We start from the raw sequence: 19,200 nt of genomic DNA on the forward strand, positions 1-19,200 counted from the left end.
TATAACATACATATGGTGAAGCGTACAAATTAAAAGAGTACAGTTGAATGGGTTTTTAAAACATGTGTAATCATATGAAGACATAAAACATTTCCAGCACCCCAGAAGTCTTCCTCATATCTTTTCCTCATCAATAACCTCCAAAAAGTAACCACTACATTTAATTCTATAGATTCATTTGCCTGTTCTTGACTCTCATATAAATGTAATTATATAATATGCACTTTTACACATCTGGTTTCTTTCAATGTTCTTGTACATGTATTTTTGTGGACATTTATACTCCTTTATTTAGGTTATATACTTGGAGTAGAATTGCAGGGTCATGCATCGGAGGTATATTTAGTTTTAGTAGACACTGCCAAACAGTTTTCCAAAGTAGTTGTACCAGTTAACTACTGGTACAACTTTCACCAACTATGTATGAGAGTTCCAGTTGCTCTGTGTTCTTATCGGTGCTTCATATCATCATTTTTTTTTTCAATTTTAGCTATTCTTGTGGGGTTTTGCGTGTCCCACTGTAGTTTTAACTTGCATTGTACTCACGAGTAATAATAATGAAAGCCTATTCACATGCTGGTAAGCCATTTGGATGTTCTCTTCTATGAAGTGGTATTCAATTTTATTTTCTACTTCAAAAATTGTATAGTCTGTCTTACCAATTCGAAAGAGTTTAAAAATATATGTATATACTAGATGCAAGTCATTTGTTAGATATATGAACCATGAATATTTTCTCCCAGTCTGTGAAACTTTTCACTCTCTTAAGGTATCTTTTGATAAATGGAAGTTCTTAATTTTAATGAAATCCAATTTATCCATCTTCTTTCAAGGCTAATGCTTTTGTATCAAATAATAAATCTTTGCCTACCGAATGTCATGAAGATATTCACCTATGGTTTGAGTTAGAAGATTTATTATTTTACCTGTCATATTTAGATCTATGATTCATTTCAACTTATTATTACTTTGTTACCTGGTATGAGGTGTTGTGGTTCCATTGATTTATTTGCTTGTCATTGTGCTAGTGCCATGTCATAATTACTGTAGCTGTATAGCTAGCCTTGATATATGATAGTATATGCCCTCCAATTTTGTTCCTCTTCAAGATATATTAGCTAAAAAAAGAAATTATTTTAATATTCGCTTGATTGTTTTCATAATGGAAATGTTTAAATTAGAAATTAATGGATCAAATGAATGTTATTATTTTTTCAATTCAGATAATATGCAGAGTTGTAAAGAAAATCATCCATATTCCTACCACTATTAACTATTTGATCAGTGTATCTGTGTATGTAGCTATTCTTTTTATAAAAATGAGATAATGCTGTATCTACTATTTTATAATTTGAGATCTTTTAAAAAATTAACATTATGCTATGGGTAACTTTATAGGTCAATAGATAATTCTACATTATAAAAAATGAAGTATTAGCTATATTAACCCCTTTATATATCTTTATGCGTTTAGAATCACTTTGTCCAAAGTGCCCTTTGGGGATGGTTTGGGCCTATTAACTCATTAGCTACCCCTGGCCCTTCCAACGTCAACATTGAGGTAACAGTTTGAAGGAGAGAACGGCAGTGTATTTGCGACAGTTCCGCTCCCACTAGTGAGACTTTATCTCCGAAGTATCGCGAGACTGTGGGAGATTTCATTCGGCCTTTCATGCGCAAGCGACGGCCTGGAACCACGCTAACTTAAGGTACGGAAACTTTTACATGATTTTGAGGCTTCTCAAATTTCTGATCCATCATGCTAACCTCAAACTTTATGCAGATTTCTCCTTTTCCTTGGTAGACTCCTTTTGCCTTGGGACAGTTTGTTTTGAATTTGTGACTTGTGCCGAGAGTTAGCCAACTTCTCATGATTACCAGATCGCTTTGGAAGGGTTCTTTGTTCTTTGAAATTTTAATACATCTTGACCGTGTTTACACAGATTGCCGATATTTTTAACCTATCAATTTTATCCTGTTGTTTTTTAGTTGTGACGGTGGTGTTCGCATCATGTTTGAAAGCGAAAGTCCTGAAATTGTTTAATAGGCAGAGCCTTGGCCCTCTCATCCATCTCGGCTCTATCACGGGTGAGTAGTTACGAGTGTTCGGGCCACGTCAGTGGAAGGGCAGATAAAATGGACACAGCATTTCTGTAACAAATGAGGTGGATCCCTGAGAGGATTGATCAGGCTCTCTCTCTATTCCTCTGCCTTAGGACTCACAGTCAATTTGGAATTCAGCCAGTTTCCAGGGATGGCAAATTAGATGAACATTCTCAGTTCTATTCCTGCTTAGAATGAGATGTCAGCTCCGGTGCAAATAAGATGAATTTTGGTCCTATAGGCACCTGAATTTGGGCCTCTGGTATAGGACTTTAGGAGTCATGCTTGGGTTGATGTCCAGGTCTGCATTTTTATTTACCATTTGATTGTCAGCAAATTACTTAATTTCTCTGATCCTCAGTTTTTCCATCTGTAACTTCGTAGTGTTATTGTGAAGATTAAATGTATTAATATAAGAAAAGTGAGTTTCACAGTGCTTTAAAGATAATAGGTCTTTTATAAATTGAGCATTTATTAGAATAATTATGGGTATGCCATCTCATCAGATATATAGTTTTTGAGGCTGGTGATTATGCTTGGTTACCTTTTTGGAGGGAGTAAAATTTACATACAGTGAGAGGCACAAATCTTAAGATTACTAGTCCATAAGTTTTGACAAATGCATACTGCCGTGTAACCCAAAACTTTGATCATTACCATCACTCCAGAAAATTCTCTTATGCCTCTTCCCAATGAATTCCCACTCCCCTAGATTTAAAACACTATCCCTTTTTTGCATTTTCTAAAATTGCATACGAATGGAATCATACAGTATGTATTCTTTTTTGTCTGCTTTCTTTCATTAAGTGGAATGTTTTTGATCTATCCATGTTCCTATCAGCAGTGAGTTTCTTTTTATTGTATATTAGTATCACACTGTATGTATTTACTAGTTTATCCATTCTCCTGTCTATTGATACTTGGGCTCTTTCCACTTTTTTGGGGGGGAGGATATTATGCATAAGGCTGCTATGGCTATCCTTGTAAAAGTCTTTTTGTGAACTTGGAGTGGAATTGCTGGGACTACATAGGTGCTTGCTTAGGTACAATCTCTTTGAAAACATCTGGCTGCTTATTCTAAAACTAAGCAAGCACCTATGTAGTCCCAGTAATATGTGAGAATTTTGGTGGTTCTACATCTTTACCAACATTTGGTGTTATCAGTCTTTAATTTTAGCAGGCCTAGTGATTGTGTTGTGGTATCTTATTGTTATGTTCATTTCCATTTCCATGATGATTAATGGTGCTGAATACATTTTCGCGTGCTTATTAGCTACAGGCATACCTTGGAGATATTGTAGGTTTGGTTCCAGACCACTGCGATACAGCAAATATTGCAATAAAGTGAGTCACACATTTTTGGGGGGTTTCTCAGTGTATTTAAATTTGTTACAGTATACTGTAGCCTGTTAAGTGTGCAATAGCATTATGTCTAAAAAGCAATGTATATGTCCTAATTAAAAAATGCTTTATTGCTAAAAAATGCTAACCATCATCTAAATCTTCAGTTAGTCATAACATTTTAGTTGGTGAAAGATCTTGCCTTGATATTGGTGGCCACTGACTGATCAGGGTTATGGTTGCTGAAGGTTGGGATGGCTGTGGCAATTTCTTAAAGACAACAGCAATGTTTGCTGCATTAGTTAAAAGTTTGCCACATCGATTGACTTCCTTTCATGAACAATTTCTCAAACATCACTGATCACAGATTACTATAACAAATATAATAATAATGAAAAAATTTGAAATATTAGAATTACCAAAATGTGATACAGAGACACAAAGTGTGCAAATACTGTTAGGAAAATGTCATCAATATACTTGCAGGGTTTTAACAAATCTTTAGTTTGTTAAAAAACACTGTCTATGAAGCACAATAAAATAAAGTATGCCTGTATTTATTTTTCTTCCTTTGCAAAATGTTTGTCCAAATCATTTGGCCATTTTTAAAATTGGTTTGTCTTTTCATTTTTGAGTTGTAGGGGTTCTTTATACATTCTGGTTACAACTTCTTTGTTAGATATATGTTTTTTTAAATTAATTTTTATTATGGTGACATTGGTTAATAAAATCACATTGCATTGTGTGTTCACTGCCCATAGTTAGGTATATGTTTTGTAAATATTTTCTCTCAATCTATGGATTACCTGCTCATTTTATTAACCATGTGTTTTGATGAATTGGTTTATCTTTGTACCTCTTGCTATCCCATGCATAGTTGAAACCTGATAATATTTACTGAGTAAAAGAGGTAAAAGTTTTTCCTTCTTTTCTTTTTCCCTTTCTTTATTCAACAACACTTACTGATTACTTACTATGTGGCAGCCTCTATTTTGTGCTTCTGGAGCTATAGCAGAAAGTAAAATAGACAAGCTTCCCAATCTCATGGCACATTTTAGTCTATATGTTTATAGGGATGGGACAGGAGACAGAAAAATAAATAAACAAAAAAATAATGGGGTAATTATAGGTGCCATGATACAAAAATACACTGTATGCATAATGAGAAAGGGGTGATTCGGGGGCTTTTCCAGAATGGAGGGTCAAAATGGAGGGTCATCTGAAGAGAAGATATTAAGCTGAGACCAAAATGACAAGAAGTCATTTTTTTTTCTGGGGGAAAAGGGATCCCAGGCAGAGGGAAAAGCTAATAAAAAGGCCCATAAGGTGATTTGGAGCTAGGCATAAACTATAAAAAATACCCCTTTAGGCAAACTAAGGTGCCAGGGATTGATTGCTTTGGAAATTACCATAACTGGAATAAGCTGATGGTATACTCTTACTCTTTCTTAGTACTGCAGTACTTAGCAGTTTCTCAACATCTTCCCTGTCCTCCCCTCACTCCTAGCTCCTAGGTTTGAGGTTGCTTTAAATATAGGAATTGTGGAATAGCTAATACAGTTGTCCACAGTGGTTAAGACTAGGTCAGGGAATTTTCTTCCCATCGAAACCGATCAAATAATAGACAAATAAATCAGGGATTATATAAGTAATAAGTAACTACAGTTGTTTTCATAACATAGCAAAATATGAAATATTCTACCTCTGCTTTTTATATTTAAATTGTGTAATGTGAGACTATAAAAATATTAATTTGATAAATAGATAAATATAATTTATTTCTAATTTTTTTCCCAGTTTAGAGATAAATGGAAGAAAAGATGATGGGAAGGGATAGTGGAAGATGGAGACAAGAGAAAAAGTGAAATAGAACAAACCACATAGGTGAAGAAATGGAGGTATAGACCAAGAGGAGGCATGAAAAAGTTGTAGAAGAAAGTAGAGAAGCTGAGAAAAAACTGGGTGAAGGGGAAGCCAGAAGTTAAGTAGGTATTGTGTGAATGTGCTCCTATCACCCTTGGGCTATGGAGACTATCATGGGTTATTGCTTCCTTTGAAAAATGTGATAGTGCTTTTTAGTAAAATTTATTTATTTTTATTTTTTAAGGTAAAGTAAGGTTTATTTCAATATTTCTTCAAGTCCACAGCTTCCCTCCAGAGACATTTGCTTGAGAGTAAAATTTAACACATACTTTTCTTCTGTGTTTTCCTTCTGATGAGCTGATTTAGCTCTACATTAATGGTAAATTTCTTGCATGATCTATTTTAATTATTCCCTCCCATTAGACTGCTTTTTCCTTTAATCAGTAACTGTGTAACCAATGTACTGTATATTTGAAACTAATTAAATAATGTTTTTTAAAAAGCAGAGATACTTTGAGTTATAAAACAGACTTCTCTGCCTCTAGTACCCATTATTCCATATTTCATATGGAAATTTGCCTACCAAAATCATGCCTTCTGGTCATCATGTTTTTGACCATAATTATAGGACAAACCCCATTTCTACTGTCGGGATTTTTTTTTTTTTACCAAAAAAGTTTGGTTCCGACAAGATTTATGCTAAGTGGGGATAGTTTATAACTAAGTGGTTTGAACTAGACCTTATGGAGACCAAAAAGTTCCATGTGAAAATCACAAACCATCTGGCTGATGATTTACCGTACTTCAGTAAAGGTCTAAGGAGTACAATTAGCTGGACCTCACTCTGGTCTGAACTGTTGGAAACAGAGCAATAATATATTTGACATTATCCTAAAGGAGTGAGATGGATGGCTGCTTCCTAATACCCTCTACCAGTAGAAACTTCACTGAGGCTGGAGAGAGAACCAGCCTAATTTGCAGGACCGGTAGCTAGAAATTAGATGTGTATACATGCCCAAGAAAATAAATAGCCAAAGGTATATAGCTACACTGATCAGCCATGGACTGGAAATATAGGCTTTAATGTAAAACTCCAGACTGGGCTATAGTAGGAAGAACAATCTGGTAAAGGGAGATATGAACGAAATCAATGAACGGAATTTAGCAATTCATGTACAAGCTCATCAGAATGGAAAGACAGAATAATCTACTTAAACTAAAGAGAATCAGATCACCAAAAACTAATGTAGACTGCAGTATTGGGGACCATAAGTCCCCACTCACTTCTCTTGTCAGTTCAATTTAAGGTTGAAGAATTGACACAGGAGAACTCAGGACATGTGGACATGAATTTTCTGGGTAAGCAGAGGAGAAAGAGTGAAAACAAATAAACAAACTATGAAACAAGCAAGCAAGCAATTTGAGATGTCAAATTACTAAGAACTTGTATCCTCAACACACTTTTTACTAAAGTGTAGTCGACATTCAATATTAGTTTCAGGTATACAACATAGTGATTAGTCATTTATATTCCTTATGATGTGGTCACCATAATAGTCTAGTAATCATCTGTCACCATACAAAGTTATCAAGAAAATATTGATTATTTTCCCTATACATTACATCTCTGTGACTTTTATTTATTTATCTCATTTTAAAAATATATTTTTTAATTTTTTAATTACAGCTGGCATACAATATTATATTAGTTTCAGCTGTATAACATAGTGATTAGACATTTATATAACTTACAAAGTGATCACTCCGATAAATCGAGTACCCATCTGACACCATACATAGTTATTATAGTATTATTGAGAACATTCCTTAGGCTGTACTTTACATCCCCATAACTATTTAGTAATTCCAATTTGCACTTCTTAATCCCTTCCTCTCTTCCACTCACCCCCCAACTTCCCTTCCTTTTGGCAACCATGAAAATGTTCTGTTTCTATGATTTTATTTCTGTTTTATTTGTTTATTTTGTTCTTTAAGTTCCACATGTAAGTGAAATCATATAGTATTTGTCTTTCTATATGACTTACTCCTTTCATCACAGTATGCTTTAGGTCTATTCATGTTGTTGGAAATGACAAGATTTTATTCTTTTTATGAGATAGTAATATTCCATTGTATAGCACCTCATATTTGTCCATTCATCCATTGATGGACACCCAGGTAGCTTCCACAGCTTGACTATTGTAAAGAATGCTGCAAGGGACATATGGATTAACATGTCTCTTCAAAGTAGTGTTTTAGGTTTCTTTGGATAAATTCCCAGAAGTGAGATAGCTTGGTCTTTTTTCGTCTTTTGTTATATATACAGGCTTTGTTTTGAAGTCTATTTTGTATGGTATAAGTACTACCCCACCTTTTTTGTTGTTGTTGTTGGTTTCATTTTCATGAAACATCTTTTTCCATTCTTTTACTCAGTCTCTGTATGTCTTTCGATCTGAAGTGAGTCTCTTGTAGGCAGGATATGTATGGGTCTTGTTTTTGTATCCATTGAGCCACCTTACATCTTTTGATTTGAGCATTGAATTAATTTATAATTAAAGCAATTGTCGATATGTAGTTATTGCCATTTTATTATTCATATTTCTTTATCTTTTCTTTTGTTTTTTTCTGTTTCTTAAAGAAGTGCCTCCAACATTGCTTGTGATACTGGCTTGGTGGTGATCAACTCCTTTAGCTTTTTCTTTTCTGGGAAACTCTTTCTTTGTCCTTTGATTCTAAATGATAGCTTTGCTAGGTAGAGTAATCATGGTTGTAGGTCTTTGCTTTTAATCACTTTGAATATTTTGTGCCAATCCCTTCTGGCCTGCAAAGTTTTGGTTGAGAAGTAAGCTGACAGTCTTATGGGAGCTCCTTTGTAGGTAACTAACTGATTTTTCTCTTGTTGCTTTTAAGATTCTGTCGTTAACATTTAGCATTTTAATGACGTATCCTGGGGTGGGCTTCTTTGGGTTCATGTTGTTTGGGACTCTGTGCTTCCTGGGCTTGTACGTCTGTTTCCTTCACAAGGTTAGGGAAGTTTTCCGTCATTTTTTCTTGAAATATGTTTTCAATTCATTGTTCTCTCCCTTCTCCTTTTGTTATTCCTATGATGGAATGTTGGTATGCTTGATGTTGTCCCAGAGGCTACTTTACCAATCCTCATATTTTTGGATTATTTTTCTTTGTTGCTGTTCTGATTGAGTGTTTTCAGCTACCTTATCATCTTTTTTAAAAAAAATTTATTATGGTAACATTGGTTAATGAAATCTAGTAAGTTTCAAGAGTACAATTGAACAGTAATATATATATATATTACAACAGTTAAGTAACATATATATATATATACATATGTGTGTGTGTGTGTGTGTGTGTGTGTATGGCATTTGAGTTCACTGCCCATAGTTAGATTCCTTTCTGTCACCATGTATGTGATTCCTTTTATCTCATCTATCTACCCTACCAACTACCCTCTGAAAACCACTAGTCTATTGCCATGTCCATGAGTCTCTTTTGTTTATCATGTTTGTTTGTTGCTTTTAGATTTATATCCCACATATAAGTGATATCGTATGATTCCCCAGTTTTCTGTCTGGCTTATTTCACATAGCATGATTATGTCAAGGTCAATACATGTTGTCACAAATGGCAGTATTTCATCTCTTCTTATAGCTGAGTATATTCTATTGCATATATTATTTTTCAAATCATCTATTGTAAGATACTCCAGTTGTTTACATGTCCTGGCCACCATGAATAATACTGCTATGAACATTGGTGTGCAAATATCTTTTCGGATATATGTTTTCAAGATTTTGGGGTAAATACCCAGTAGAGGGATTGTTGGATCATATGGTAGATAAATTCTTAGTTTTTGAAGAACCTCTATACTGTCTTCCATAGTGGCTGTACCAATTTGTAGTCCCACCAGCAGTGTATGAGGGTTCCTTTTTCCCACATTCTCTCCAACATTTGTTATTAATTGTCCTATTGATTATAGCTATTCTCTCAGGTGTGAGATGGTATCTCATTGTGGTTTTGATTTGCATTTCTCTAATTGCTAGCGATGTTGAGCATCTTTTCATATATTTATTGGCCATTTGTATGTCTTCTTGGGAGAAGTGTCTGTTCAAGTCCTCTGCCCATTTTTTGATTGGATCTTTTGTTTTTTTTTTTGTTGTTGTTGTTACTGAGTTGAATGAGTTATTTGTATATTTTGGATATTAGGCCCTTATTGGAAACATTGCTTGCAAATATATTTTCCCATTCAGATGGGTCTCTTTACCTCATTGATACTATCTTTTGCTATGCAGAAGCTTTTCAGTTTGATGTAGTCCCGTTTATTTATTTTAGTTTTTACTTCCCTTGCCTCAAAGGTCAAATTTAAAAAATTCTCTGTAAGTCCAAGGTCCTTGAGTTTAGTTACTATGTTTTCTTCTATGCATTTTATTGTTTCAGGTCTTATATTCAGGTCCTTAATTCATTTTGAGTTAATTTTGGTGTGTGGTGATAGACAACAGTATAGTTTTATTTCTTAGCAGATGGCTTTCCAGTTTTCCCAGCACCATTTATTGAAGAGGCTTTCCTTTCTCCACTGTATCTTTTTGGCTTTATTGATGAAAATTATTTGCCCATGTTCACATGAATTTACTTATGGATTCTCAATTCTATTGCATTAGTCCGTGTGTCTGTTTTTCTGCTAATATCATGCCGTTTTGATTACTGTCACTATTTAGTATAATTTGAGGTCTGGCAGAGTGATGCCTCCAGCCTCATTCTTTTTTCTCAGGATGGCTTTGGCAATTCATGGTCTTTTGTAGTTCCATACATATATGAGTTTTTGTTCTTTTTCTTTAAAAAGTGCTGATATGATGTTATGGGAATTGCATTAAATCTGTATAATGCTTTAGGTAATAAGACCATTTTAACTATGTTAATTCTTCCAATCCAAGAACATGGAATATCTTTCCATATCTTTACATCTCCTTCATTTCTTTTATTAGGATCTTATAGATTTCATTATATAGGTCCTTCACTTTTTCGTTAAATTTATTCCCAGGTATTTTATTATTTTGTGGCAATTAATAAAAAAAATTATTTTTACCACTTCTTTTTTCTGACACTTTGTATTAGAGTAAAGGAATGCTATGGATTTTTGAACATTGATTTTGTATCCAGAAACTTTACTGTATTTGCTTATTGTTTCTAGTAGTGTTCTTGTGGAGTCTTTAGGGTTTTCTATATAGAGAATCATGTCATCCACAAATAGTGACAGTTTGAATTCTTTGTTTCCTATTTAGATGCCTTTTATATCTTTCTCTTGCCTGATTGCACTCTCTAGGACCTCCAATGTTATATTGAGTAACAGTGGCGATAGTGGACAGTCTTGCCTTATTCATGATCTTAGAGGAAAGGTTTTTAGTTTTTCATCATTAAGTATAATGTTGGCTGAACGTTTGTCATATATGGCCTTTATTATGTTAAGGTACTTTCTTTCTATATTGATTTTGTTAAGTGTTTTGATCATAAATGGATGCTGTATCTTGTTGAAGGCTCTTTCTGCACCTATTGATATGATCATATGATCCTTATTTTTTAATTTGTTTATGCGGTATATCACATTAATCGATGTGTATGTTAAACCATCCCAGTGCCTCTGGGATGAACCCCACTTGATTGTGGTGTTTAATCTTTTTAATATGCTGCTATATTCAATTCAGTAGTATCTTCTCTAGGATTTTGCATCAGTGTTCATGAGAGCTATTAGTGTGTAGTTTATTTTTTTTATGTGTGTTATCTTTACCAGGTTTTGGTATCAGAATATAATATTGGCCTCATAAAATGAATTGGGAAGTATTGCCTCCTCTTTGATTTCTTGGAAGAGTTTGAGGAGAATAGATATTAAATCTTCGAATGTTTGGTAGAATTCACTGGTGAAGCTTCTGATCCTGAACTTTTCTTTTGGTAGGTTTTTGATAATTGTTTCAATTTCTCTGCTGCTGATCAGTCTATTTAGATTTTCCAGTTCTTGATTCAGTCTAGAAAGGTTGTATTTTTCTACTGGTCCATTTCCTCTAGGTTATTAAATTTGATGTTATATACTTTCTCATAGTATTTTTGCATGATCCTTTGTATTTCTGTGATGTCAGTTGTAATTTCCCCTCTTTCATCCCTGATTTTGCTTATTTGCATCCTTTTTCTGTTTTCTTTAGTGAATGTAGCTAGGGGTTTGTCAATTTTATTAACCTCATCAAAGAACCAGATCTTCGTTGCATTTATTTATTCTCTTGTTTTTCTTTTTTCAATTTCATTTATTTCTGTTCTAATTTTGTTTATTTTTTTTCCTTCTACTGACTTTAGGCTTTATTTTTTCTTCCTTTTCTAGTTTTTAAAGATGAAACGTTGGATTGTTTATGTGGGCTTCGTTTTGTTTTTGGAGTTAGGCCTGTAATGATATGAAATTTCTTCTTATGTCCATTTTTGCCATGTCTCAAATGTTTTGGTATGTTGTACTATCATTTTCATTCATTTCTATGTATCTCTTGATCTCTCTTTTTACTTCTTCTCTGACCCAGTTATTCCTCAGTAGCTGTTGTTTAATCTCCATGTATTTGTGGTTCTTCCTGCTTTCTTTCTGTAGTTGATCTCTAGTTTCAAAGCACTATGATCAGGGAATATGGTTGGTATGATTTCAACCCTCTTATATTTGTTGAGGCTCTCTCTGTGTCCTAGTATGTGGTCTATTCTTGAGAATTTTCCATGTGCACTAGAGAAGAATGTATAAGCAAATGTTTTGGGGTGGAAGGCTCTGTAAATGTCAATTATGTCCAGTTGATCTAATGTGTCCTTTATTGATGTTATTTCCTTATTAATTTTCTGTTTGGATGATCTGTCCATATCTGGAAGTGTGGTATTTAGGTCCACTAGTATGATAGTGTTTTAGTCTGTTTCTTCCTTTAGTTCTGTTAGTAATTGCTTTACATACTTTGGGGCTCCCTGATTGGGAACATAGATATAAATAAATGTTATGTCTTCTTGGTGCATGATTCCCATTATCATTATGAAGTGTTCCACAGTATCCTTCTTTACCTTTTTTATTTTGAAGTCCTTTTTGTCTGATATTAGTGTTACTACTCCCGCTTTTCTCTGAATGCCATTTGCTGAAATCTCATTTTCCTCCCTTTCACTTTGAGTCTATATTTGTCTTTGGAGCTGAGGTGTGTCTCCTAGAGGCCTCCTATGGTCGGGTTTTATTTTTTGATCCATTCTGCAACTGTGTGCCTTTTTATTGGTGGGTTCAGTCCATTTACATTAGGTTGATTATTGAAATATGAGGTTTTCTTATAGCCATTTTATATTTGGCTTTCTAGTAGCTTGGTGTTTCCATTGCTTCCTTGTCCTTGTGTTTGTTCTCTTTCTTACATTTTGGTTTTGTTGGTTTTCCCTCTTGTCCTTCTTGTTTTATGTTATATACTTTGTTTCTGAATCTTTGGCATGTGGTTACCATTATGAATATGTAAAGGATATTTCTGTATATAGAGTCATCCATTTTCTTCTGTGCATGCCTTATCTTCATTCCCCTTTGCAAGTTTGAATATTTGAATCCTTCCCTTTTCAGTCATTGTTGTCTCCCATTTGTCCCTATGTATGCTGAACATTGATTACTATCTTGTTATCAAAATTCTCTCATTATTTAAGCTTAAAATGCCCTGTTCTTTGTAAGGGCTGTACTCCTCTACTTCTATTTGCCTGATAGTCACTTTACTCTTAATTATTTTTTTTGTCATTTGTTTTAGGTGAACTGACCCCTTTCAGTATTTCCTTTAGTGCAGGCCTCGTAGTGGAGAATTCCCTCGATTTTTATATGTCTGGAAAAGTCTTAATTTCTCCTTCATATCTAAAGTAGAGCTTAGCTGGATACATTATTCTAGGATGGTAGTTCCTTTCATGTAATAGTTTAAATATTTGATTCCACTCCTTTCAGGCTTGTAAGGTTTGCACTTAGAAGTTCAAGTATAATCTAATGCATTTACCTTTAAAAGTTACAACTTTTTCTCCCTGGCTGCCTTGTGAATTCTGTCTTTTTTGTTGATTTTTGATAATTTTAATACAGTGTGTCTTGGTGAAGGCCTTTTTTGGGTTGAGATATTTGGGTGTCTGTTGACTTCTTGAATTCCAGGATTGAGCTCATTTCTTAGATTTGGGAAATTCTCGTCAACTATTTGTCTGAAAATGCTTTCTAATCCCTGTTCCTTTCCCTTGCTTTTGATAATGCCCATTATTCTTATGTTTCTTCTCCTGATGGTATCAGCTATTTCTTGAATTTCTCTTTCATTATTTTTCATTGGCTTTTTTTCTTCTTCCTTCTGATTTATTTCTACATTTCTGTATAGATACCACTGATCCTCTTCTCAATTTAGTCGACTCTATTTCCCATGCTTGCTATTTCATTTTTCAGTTCTTGCAGTTTTTTTAATCTCCAGAAGATCTATTCTGTTCTTTTTGAGAGTTTCAGTCTCCTTGCTCTGCTCATGTAGTTTTACAATTCCTGAAATTGTCGATATTACTCATTTTGGAACTCACTGAGTTTTTTCAGAAGTACCATCCTGAATTCTGTCATTTAATTTGCATATTTCTATGTCTGTAAGCTTATATTCTGGAGATTTTTCTCTTTCTTTCTGAAATGCCTTGTCACCTTGTTTGTTCATGATGTTTTTTCCCAGAAAGATTTATTATATAAAGGTCTCTAGCCTGCTGCAATGAAGGCGCTTTTCTTTTGGTTTCCAGTAGGTGGCGTCAAGCCTCTTTGATTCCTGCTTTAAAAATGTCTTTTTATTTTCTGATAGGTGTTTAATCATGGTCCCTACCTTCACTGTCAATCCCTGTCAGTGTTAGAAACAGTCTCGGCAGCGTTTGCTCACATTCTCCTGGGACTCGGTGGTATTCGGTCTCAGAGGGTATGGTGGGAGAGTCCCTCTAGGTTGGGGGTTGGGGGCTGTGGTTCAGCCTCAGTTTTGCACTTGCAGTTCATAGAAATTAACTGTTACTTTTCTGCTGGCTGCTTCTTTGATTTCTGCCCTGATGACTGGGCCCTGCAGCCAGCCAGCCATGGAGAGCTCACAACTTTCCCAGGGAACTTGCTGCTTGAACTCACTGCTCCTTCTCCTCTCCTGCTCCTCCTCTAGGGAGCTCCGGTGGCTGTGAGAGGCAGTATCTTAATTTCTCCCAGTCCACTGCCCGACACCCAGGGTTCTGACCTATGATAGCTCTTATGCGCAGATCCCACACTCAGACATGCTGGTGTGCAGTTTGGGTGTTTTTTTTTTGTTCAGTTTTAGATGTTCAGCTTATTGTTATTTAAAGGGGAGAGATATAGGGACGTCTCTCACTTTGCCGTTTTTCCAAAGCTCTATATTCTTCATTCTGACTGATTCTTTTTTCTGTTTACTATCCCATTTTCAAATTTTCTGTCTCTTTGTTAAATTTCTTCCAGAATTTTTCTACCCTTCACCTAAGTTCATTGAGCATTATTGTAATCAGTGTTTTGAACTCTGCCTCTGGTAGATTATTTGTCTTCATTTTGTTTAGTTCTTTTTCTGGAGCTTCGTTCTTTTCTTTCATTTGGGATTTTTTTTTTGTTTCCTTATTTTGGCTCCTTCCCTTTTTTGTTTCTGTGTACTAGGTAGGGCTGCTATGTCTCCTGGTCTTATGTAGTTGCTGTTCTGTGGGGCCCAGTGGTACAGTCTCTCTGGGTACTTGAGCCGGTTCTCCATGTATGTCCCATGTGTAGCTTGTGTATGTCTTCCTGTTGTGGTTGAGCCTTGGTTGCTGTTTGTACATTAGTGGGAGGGACTTACCCTCAGATTGATTGGCTGTGAAGACTGGTTGTGAGTATGGTAGAGGAGCTGCTGTGCAGGGGCTGACCCTGTGGAACACATTCACTTTAGCAGGGCTCTGGTTCCTGCCCAATCTGCCCTTTGGGTGTGTTATCCTTTGATGTGGCTAGCTTAGACCGAGCTGGTCACCAGGCATGGAGGCAGGGCCTCCTGGTTGCCACCTGGCATGAGCTACCAAGAAACCTATAAATAGTTGTTACCCACACTGGGCTTGGATGTGTCTCGAGAGGCTAAGCCACAACCTGAGGCTGGCTGCCACTAGTGCTGGCCTTGGAGCTTCCCAACAAGAGGTACGAGGTATGCTGAGGCCAGATGTTCCATGTTTAGATTTTTTGAAATTTTGAGAGATTTTAGGAAAGTCCATAGCATTAGCCAAGAGAGGCCATTTGTATGAAAAGCCACTGGAAATGGCTTGGCCCAGCCTGCAATTTGGGTGGAGCGGGATCTCAGGGAGTCACCAGAGCAGAGTGACCAGTGTTAGCCAATTTGAGAGAGACTCAGCTGTGGTGGCTGCCCCTGTCTGCATGCCAAGAGAGGAGAGTGCTCAACAAGGGGACAATGTCCTCTGTCAGTACTTCCGTCTGGGATAAAGCTGCCCCTCCAGCCCTTGCCTTGAAGCCAGACAACTCAGTTCTTCCTTGTATGTCTCTGGTGCCTTTCATCTGCTGCCCCAGTGCTGGAGCTCAGAGCAAGTGAGCCTGTCAGCGAGTTAGTCCATGCATGTGCCCTTAAGAGAAATGTTTGTGCCTATAGTGGCCCTCCATCTCACTCAGACACAATCTCTGTTGGTTTTCACAGCTAGAAGTTGTGGGGATTTCTCTTCCTGGCACTGAAACCTTGGACTGGGGAGCCCAGTCTGGGCTGGGACCTCTCACTCCTCCGAGGGTACCTCTGCAGCTGAGATATCCTTCCCGATTCAACACCGCCACACGTGGTTGTGGGACCAGCCTATTCCACGTCTCCACCCCTCCTACCAGTCTCAAGGTGGCCTCTTCTGTGTGTCCCCAGTTGTAGGACTTCTGTTCAACTAGATTTCAGGTGATTTTCAATAATGACTGTTTTAGTTGTAATTTTGATGTGGTCATGAGAGGAAGCAAGCACAGTGTTTACTTACTGTACCCTCTTGACCAGAAATCCCTATATATAACTCATTTTTAAGGGGAGTTGGAGGTGGTTAACCAGACAAATATGACACGTAGGTTGTATTGGGCCAATCCCTAGATTTTTAAACAAAGAATATTGCCTTATAGAAATATAAACTCACTTAGATGGGAGTTTGCAAAGCACACCAGACATACAGATGAGAATAGTTTGACCATTGATTTAGACAAAATTTGAGGAACTCTATGCTAGATTTGGATGGGCAGTAATAGGAAATAATCAGGGAACTAATTTTATAACAGAAATTGTCCAAAATTTGTCAAAAGAAAGAGAAAGTAGGACTGTCTTTTACCATAAATTCTCTAGGCTGCAGAGACAATTAGAAACTTTAATGAATGGATTATTAAAAACACAGGAAGAATTTAGGAGCACCATATATAAAAGGCAATGAGGCAAAGGTGCTCATAAAGATAGAGTTAAATGAAGGACTTGGTGAATGTATCTTCCTTAATAGAGATATTCAAGAAAGATAGACAAACTACATATGCACACTTTTTTTCCCAACTCTCCTAAGAAGAGATAAAGACAATGAGAGATTTAAAGGAGAATATGAGTAGTAGAGCTTCATAAGATCAACAGAAAAGGAGGAGGAATATCTAGGGAAACCATTTCAACTTAATCCTATAGCCAGAACTTGTACATTGGATGAAGGCTCAAGGATACTAATCTTAATATTTCTCTTTTCTATTATTAGATCTACTTTGCTGTTTTCTCTTGGCTGTGACAATATGTTTGATGGTTATAATAGCAGTTGACTACTAGTACAAACAAGAGTACCACACATAAATTTTGTGGGAGGTTCATCAACTTTATCAAAAAGTGTTAGAGGACCACTGGCCTCATTCTTTACTTGATCATCATCATAATCATATCATCATCCCAGTTTCTTGACCAACCAACCACAGAACCATTGCCAGCCCCACAGGATCCATTGCCACCAAGAGCCCATTTGCTACAGCTTTTAGTCATATTTTATCTACTGAGAAGAGCATTGAAGCATGGAGGCTGTGTCAGTCCCTGCACTAGTTGGTGGGCTAGTTGATTGTGTAGCCCAGTTAATAAAAATAGCTGAAGAGATCTTACAGTTAATTTCACAAGAACAAGTTCCTTTTGTGGAGCAAAATCATACAGCAGAACAGGCAGCAGCAAATCCATCTTCTTCTGAGGAAACTTCACTACCAGACCTCCCTGATCTCTCAGACTTAGAATCAATACTTACACCAAGAGAAGATGAAGACCTAATGTTTGATATAGATCAAGCTATGTTAGATACAGAAAACTTATATGAAGATGTACTCTCCAGTATAAACGATGACTTAACTGGATAAAACCTAATTTGCCCCCACCAGTATGTGAGAACTGATTGTTCCTCTGTTTCAAATATTTTCTGATGTTTCTGAATGTTAGCAATATGAGTTTTCTCCTAGTTACTTTGTTTCAAATATTTTCTGATGTTTCTGAATATTAGCAATATGAATTTTCTCCTAGTTCCTGTTTCAAATATTTTCTGAAGTTTCTGAATATTAGCAATATGAGTTTTCTCCTAGTTCTGTGCATTTTAATTACTAATATCTCATAGAATAAGTAGTATTTGATTTACTTCCAGCAGGTGCTCTTTTCTCCTTTGTATTGATTTTAAAAGCTCTGGCTTTAGCCATACGATTTCTTCTTTACTTGTACTTGTTCTGCTAGGATTCCTGATAACAGGAGCAAAGAAAAGCAAACTCACACAACACTGGAATGAAGACCTGATGAACTGTATTACATCTTGAGACCAAAATTCAGTGTTCTGCAATAAATGGAAACTAAGAGAGGCATATCCCCCAGGCTGGCTTTATAGTGAATACATTTACATTGACAGGACAATATTGGGACACTTATACTTAAGAAGATATAAGTCCTTACTTAAAAAGGCCCCCATACCAGGCCTTTAGGATGGAATGTTCCAACCAAAGTATGCCATAGCAGACTAGGGGAAATCATTCTGAAAATGCAGCACCTACCAGATAATAAAACCGCAAAAAGGTTTTCAGATAATTTTGGTCAGGGAGAAACCTTTGAAAAACCTGAGGCCAGGAGTTTCCAGTGCAGGACAGTTTCCCCAAATGCTAACCCACATTGTAACTACTCTGCAGTATTGTGCCCCAAATGGAAATGACAAATTATACCAAATAACAAGAGAGAAGCACTAGTACTAGGAGGGCTAGATAAAGCCCTACAAGGACTATTTACCACTGGAAAGTCAAACACTCACAGTATAGGCCTAGAGATTATGGTTCACAAGTAGAAGTGGATAAAGTATATATAATTGGGTATAACTAAATTTATAAAGAAGACCTAATAGACTTATTAAAGTGAACCTGCTGCAGCTTTGATATAGAAATCTTAACTATTGAGAGATGTAAACAATATGAATGTAAACAAGTGTGAACTGATATTTAACCACAGTGATTCTGTTTATACCAGAAGGGGAAAATGTAATATTTAGAGGACCCCCATATCAAAACAGAGAGGGGCCAAATAAATATGCAGGAAATTCACTGATGGTACTAATTCTATGCCATTTGGAAGAATAGCTACCCTTCAGACAACCCCATGGACACTATGGGCCTCCTTCCTGGAGAACAGCTTTTTCATTATGTGACACAAGCAAAAACTAGATAAAGACATAAAAGTGTGACATTCAACACAGTGTTATATGCAAATTGTGTAGAAATGACATGTAAAAGTCAATCCACACTGGTGGAAACCAGACCGTACCAATTCATATAGAGTCCTAAAGCATATTTTAGTCAAAGGGATTAAAATGTTTAATATAGATAACTTCAGAGCTAATCAACAT

General features: G+C 36.0%; 2 protein-coding genes across 2 annotated transcripts in view; one reads left to right on the forward strand and one right to left on the reverse strand.

The window, feature by feature from the left end:
• The window catches only part of TRPC5 (transient receptor potential cation channel subfamily C member 5), a 325,722-nt gene that overhangs the window by 88,122 nt on the left and 218,400 nt on the right, over positions 1-19,200 (reverse strand). The window lies entirely within an intron of this gene.
• TRPC5OS (TRPC5 opposite strand) lies at positions 1,508-17,695 on the forward strand. Its single transcript, XM_016119917.2, has 4 exons — positions 1,508-1,709; positions 1,990-2,088; positions 15,996-16,235; positions 17,053-17,695. Exon 4 carries the CDS (start codon positions 17,357-17,359, stop codon positions 17,684-17,686), a length of 330 nt encoding a protein of 109 aa, XP_015975403.1. The 5' UTR covers positions 1,508-1,709; positions 1,990-2,088; positions 15,996-16,235; positions 17,053-17,356; the 3' UTR covers positions 17,687-17,695.

The sequence above is a fragment of the Rousettus aegyptiacus genome, unplaced genomic scaffold (assembly GCF_014176215.1).
Source record: "Rousettus aegyptiacus isolate mRouAeg1 unplaced genomic scaffold, mRouAeg1.p scaffold_m13_p_9, whole genome shotgun sequence".
Taxonomy (NCBI): Eukaryota; Metazoa; Chordata; class Mammalia; order Chiroptera; family Pteropodidae; genus Rousettus; species Rousettus aegyptiacus.